Here is a 3026-nt window from a genome sequence, read left to right as displayed (position 1 = left end):
AAGCTATACCATTCAGAAGTGTAAGCCTGGTGAGGCTAAGAATACATAGAAGAAAAAGCTATTGTAAGAAGTATTTGATAAAGGATAATCTCACAGGGTGTGGGGACTGGACTAGCCGAGTTGGTGAACCAGGATAAGTTTTCTTGTGTTCTTTAGTTATTGTCTTGCTCTTATATTTCTCATACACTATATTTGTCACACACATTAACACTAATTATTTAAATCTCTAAAGACATTACTAATCACTTTCTTCTTATTAAAGGCAACCTTTTAAATACTAAGATAAATTTTAAAAGGGACACAATCCAACCCCCCTTGTTGTGTCACACCTTATTCCATCAATTGGTATCAGAGCTCCGGGCTCTGAATATACAGAACACTTAACCGTGTTAGAGTTAATCGATCAAACAGGAAATGGCTGATACAAAGTTTATAGCTGAAGGAGGATCATCACATAGGCCTCCTTACTTTAATGGTTCTGACTACTACTACTGGAAAGGTAAGATGAGATTGTTTCTACTATCTCAAGATAATAACATGTGGTCTGTGGTTGAAAATGGAAACTACACACCAATGACTACTGCAACAGACACAGTTGCGTCAGTTCCAAAAATTCAGTCACAATGGACAAAAGAAGAAAACGACAAGGTACTACTAAACTCTAAAGCTCAATTTATATTATCATGTGCTCTTAGCAGGGAAGAATACGACAGGATAGAAGAATGCACAACTGCCAAAGAAATCTGGGATGCTCTCAAAATACATCATGAAGGAACAAATCATGTTAAAGAAGAAAGAATTGATCTAGGAGTCAGGAAATTTGAAACCTTTGAAATGAAGGAAGAAGAAACCATAGACGAAATGTTCTCTAGATTCACCATAATTGTCAATGAACTAAGATCACTGGGAAAAGCTTATTCTGCTCATGAAAGAATTAGAAAAATTCTAAGATGTCTCCCAAAGATTTGGAGACCTATGGTAACAGCTATCTCACAAGCAAAAGATCTAAAGATTCTACAAGTTGAAGAACTTATAGGATCTCTTCGTGCTCATGAAAGTATTCTCAATGAAGATAAACCACAAAGAAAAGGTAAAATGATAGCTCTTAAAACTTCTCTTAATTCTGCATCTCAAATCTCCACCTCACAAGGAATACTTGAAGAAGAGACCGGATTTCTATCTGAGGATGAAAATGATTTGGCTTTAATCTCTAGAAGAATTCAACAAATGATTTTAAAAAGAAATCAAAACAGAAAGTCATTTCAACCCAGGAAAGATTACCAGAAACCTGAGATTGATAAAAGCAAGATTACATGTTATGGATGCAACAAACTTGGACACTTCAAAACAGAATGCCCACTCAAAACTCATAGGAATTTTTCCTCTAAAAAGAAATCTATGCTTGCACAATGGGATGACTCAGAGAACTCTAACTCTGAAGATGATGATGAGGAAGCTAACTTATGCCTAATGACTAACTCCGATTCTGAAGAGGTAAGTACACTAAACTCCTGTTATACTTGCAAAGAATTAGGAATTTTATTTGACAACCTTTTAGAAGATTCAAATATCTTAACTCAAAAATGCTTATTTCAAAAAGAACAAATTCATACTCTTAGAACTGAAAAAGAAGATCTAACAAAATCCAACTTAAAACATTTAGAAACCATTAAGGAGTTACAAAAGGCATATTCTTATCTGTCATTACATCAGAAAGTTATTAATGAAAAAATCAAACCTCTTAACAATCAAAATAAAATTGGAAGTCTTGAAAATCAAGTAGAAACTCTCACTAAAGATATAACCTCCTTTGTAAAATCTACTGAAACATTTCAAAAAATAATGGGATCTCAATCAGGGGTATTTGATAAAGCTGGATTAGAATTTAAACAATCTGAAAATCAAATGATTTATGAGAACTTTTTTCTTCCAAATAAAAATAGAACCAAGACCCAAACAAAAGAAAAAACTATTTTACAGGAGAAAAACATTATCAAACCAAAATGTTGTTATTGTAAGAAAACCAATCATCTTGAGAAACATTGTTATTTCAAAAAGAAAACCAATATATCAAATGATCATGCTTCTAACAACAAAGGACCCAAAGAAATATGGGTACCTAAAAGATTACTAACACATAATGCAGGAATGTCTTCTGACCATCAAGAAAAAGCCTTGGTACTTGGACAGTGGCTGCTCAAGGCATATGACTGGAGATAGGGAAAGTTTTGTCTCTTTCAAAAATAAAGAAGGTGGAACTGTAACTTTTGGAAACAATGATAAAGCAAAAATCAAAGGTATTGGTTCCATAGGTAAAAAAGGTACTATCTTTATAAACAATGTGCAATACGTGGAAGGCTTAAAACACAATCTTCTTAGCATTAGTCAACTATGTGATGATGGCTATGAAGTCAGTTTTAATCAAAACTCATGTATTGTGAAAATCCCATCTTCTGACAAAATTCTCTTTTTAGGAAAAAGGCACAAAAATCTTTATATCTTTTATTTAGATGATCTTTCATCTGAATCATGCTTTTTGTCCAAAGAAAAGGATAAATGGCTATGGCACAGAAGATGTGGTCATACAAGTATGAAAAACATTTCAACACTTTCAAAATTAGATCTTGTTAGAGGTCTTCCGAAACTTAATTTTGAAAAAGACTCAATTTGTGAAGCTTGCATAAAAGGCAAACAGGTCAAAAGTAGTTTTCATTCAAAAAATATTGTGTCAACACACAAACCTTTGGAACTCCTTCATATTGATTTGTTTGGTCCTGTAAAAACTTCAAGTCTAAGTGGGAAAAAATATGGCTTTGTTATTGTTGATGATTTCTCAAGGTACACATGGGTACTTTTCTTAAAAAATAAAGATGACTCTTTTGAAGCATTCAAAATCTTTTGCAAAAAGGTTCAAAATGAAAGAAACTCAAATATCGTTTCTGTAAGAAGTGATCATGGAGGAGAATTTGAAAATATTTCCTTTAAAACCTTCTTTGATGAAAATGGTATATCTCACAATTTCTCCT

The 3026-nt window shown here is 32.8% G+C and overlaps 1 protein-coding gene across 1 annotated transcript; it reads left to right on the top strand.

Annotated features, from left to right (window-relative positions):
* Positions 1-311: 311 nt before the first annotated feature.
* On the top strand, positions 312-2220 carry LOC131613420 (uncharacterized). The gene has a single exon (XM_058885090.1). The coding sequence runs from the start codon at positions 415-417 to the stop codon at positions 2218-2220; it is 1806 nt and encodes a 601-aa protein (XP_058741073.1). The 5' UTR covers positions 312-414.
* Positions 2221-3026: the final 806 nt, after the last annotated feature.

The sequence above is a fragment of the Vicia villosa genome, linkage group LG6 (genome assembly GCF_029867415.1).
Source record: "Vicia villosa cultivar HV-30 ecotype Madison, WI linkage group LG6, Vvil1.0, whole genome shotgun sequence".
In the NCBI taxonomy this organism is placed as follows: Eukaryota; Viridiplantae; Streptophyta; class Magnoliopsida; order Fabales; family Fabaceae; genus Vicia; species Vicia villosa.
Note: the sequence above shows the minus strand (reverse complement) of the source record. Positions and strands in the feature narration are given on the sequence as shown.